Genomic DNA, 1,776 nt, shown 5'->3' with positions numbered 1-1,776 from the left:
CCCCCCCCCCCCCTATGTGTGGTGCCCCTATACACTGTATATATTGCATACCCGGTTTTTGCGCCACTGAATGGAGTTGGGTGTTGCATGTAAATCTGGTCTAGTTTACCAATTTGTTCAGAAAGTTAAAAAAGCCTTTTATTACTCAACTTAATATAAGCAGAACGAGAAATTATTTCTCCTCGTAAATAAGCTTTGAGTGTTTCCCAAAGTAAAGATGAAGAAATCCCTTCTGTAGAATTGATTTCAAGAAATGTGGAGATCTTTTCTGAGATAAACTGAACAAAATGGCTATCTGATAAAAGTAATATATTCATTCTTCAAACACAAAAAGATATATAACAGCCAGGGAGGGCCAAAAGAATTACTGGAGCATGATCAGAAACAATTATACAGAGAAAGTTTTTAATGGAAACAATTTTCTTTCTTTAGAATAACATGCACTGATGTGCACAGTAAGATCAAAGACATTTGAGAAAGTAAAATTGGGTCCATTTTGATTTTATATTTCAAGCAGTGTTCCAAACCTGGAAATGTTGGAATTTTAATTGTTTCCAGTCCTGGGAGAGATAGGGATGGAAAAGGCATAGACATGTAGAGGCATTTGTACAGTAGTAATAAAAATAACATCACAATATGAATAGTTATAAACCACTGTAGTAATAATTAAAATATTTTTTAATCTAACAGTCAATATAATGATGACATAAAAAAAAATACACAAATGGATATCTTTCCCAGCTATCTATGTGGAATGGATGGATGGATGGATGGATGGATGGATAGATAGATATCAATAAAATCGTGATGACCTGACTTTATGAAATACTAGTAAGGTAGTGCAAATTCATTGGTCATTGATTGTGTGAACCTTGTTGAAGATAATTTAATGATTTTATTGTATATTTTCTTCATGCTTGTGTTTCTATTCATAGTGGTCTTCCAAGTCGTATCATGGACATAGATCTCCGATGACTAGATCTGGGTATGTACACACACCTACACCCATCTCGCATGTTCTTATGTACAACTTACATCTGACTCGCTTCGTGTCGCCCTGTCTGTTTTTCTCAGTGTGCTAGTCAGTCAGAGGTCTGATGCTGAAGATGAGGACTCTTCTGATCGTGAGGTTCAGTCAGTCACTATGAGTCTTCCAGACATGAGTTTGCTGACCACCATTAGCCTGAGCCCCAGTCCCATCTCCAGCTCCAGCCTGGCCAGTGACAGCCTGCCTTCTCACAATGAACTTTGAGCTTGACCCCCGCAACCCTGGACATTCAGAGCTTCCAAACTGTGTGTATACATGTCACATCTCAGCTGAAGCACCTAGCAGAGCTCTTAGAGTTATGTTTTTCTGCTTTTGGAGGGAGATAAGACTGAAAAACAGACTAAATGAAATAACTGGCCAAATGGTTGAGTGTTAACAGCCGTATTTTGAATGAGTATTTTGTTGCTGGACCACACATACAGGTGTAAATACACAGTGCATGTGGGTGGCAGGAGGAATAAGCACTTCCCGTTTGGGGTTTTGATTGTTTCCATATGAGCCTATAGATACTTCTGATTTGTTCACATCACAGGTCTGTGTATAGTACAGGCATCTGTTGAGCTGATTATTTTAAACGTGTGGGATGAAATGTGAAGTTTGGAAAAGAAATACTATTGTAAAAATAAAAATCACTGTCATATGTCTTTTAATGACATTTGCATGCCCTGCTGAAGGGAGACAACATGCTCAGGTTAAGGTTTTTTAAATTAAAATTGCTTTATTTGAAA

The 1,776-nt window shown here is 37.6% G+C and overlaps 1 protein-coding gene across 2 annotated transcripts in view; it reads left to right on the top strand.

Moving 5' to 3' along the window:
* The window catches only part of LOC107668375 (tubulin polyglutamylase TTLL4-like), a 28,094-nt gene extending 26,318 nt beyond the window's left edge, over nucleotides 1–1,776 (top strand). For both annotated transcript variants that reach the window (XM_016460218.1, XM_016460220.1), the window contains 2 exons: nucleotides 936–985; nucleotides 1,075–1,776. In XM_016460218.1, the coding sequence (XP_016315704.1) occupies nucleotides 936–985; nucleotides 1,075–1,252 (228 nt within the window). In that variant the 3' untranslated portion in view covers nucleotides 1,253–1,776. The remainder of the gene's footprint in view (nucleotides 1–935; nucleotides 986–1,074) is intronic.

Source organism: Sinocyclocheilus anshuiensis, unplaced genomic scaffold, assembly GCF_001515605.1.
Source record: "Sinocyclocheilus anshuiensis isolate Anshui unplaced genomic scaffold, SAMN03320099.WGS_v1.1 scaffold1237, whole genome shotgun sequence".
Taxonomy (NCBI): Eukaryota; Metazoa; Chordata; class Actinopteri; order Cypriniformes; family Cyprinidae; genus Sinocyclocheilus; species Sinocyclocheilus anshuiensis.
The sequence above is the reverse complement of the archived record's forward strand: the minus strand, read 5'-3'. Positions and strand labels throughout refer to the sequence as shown.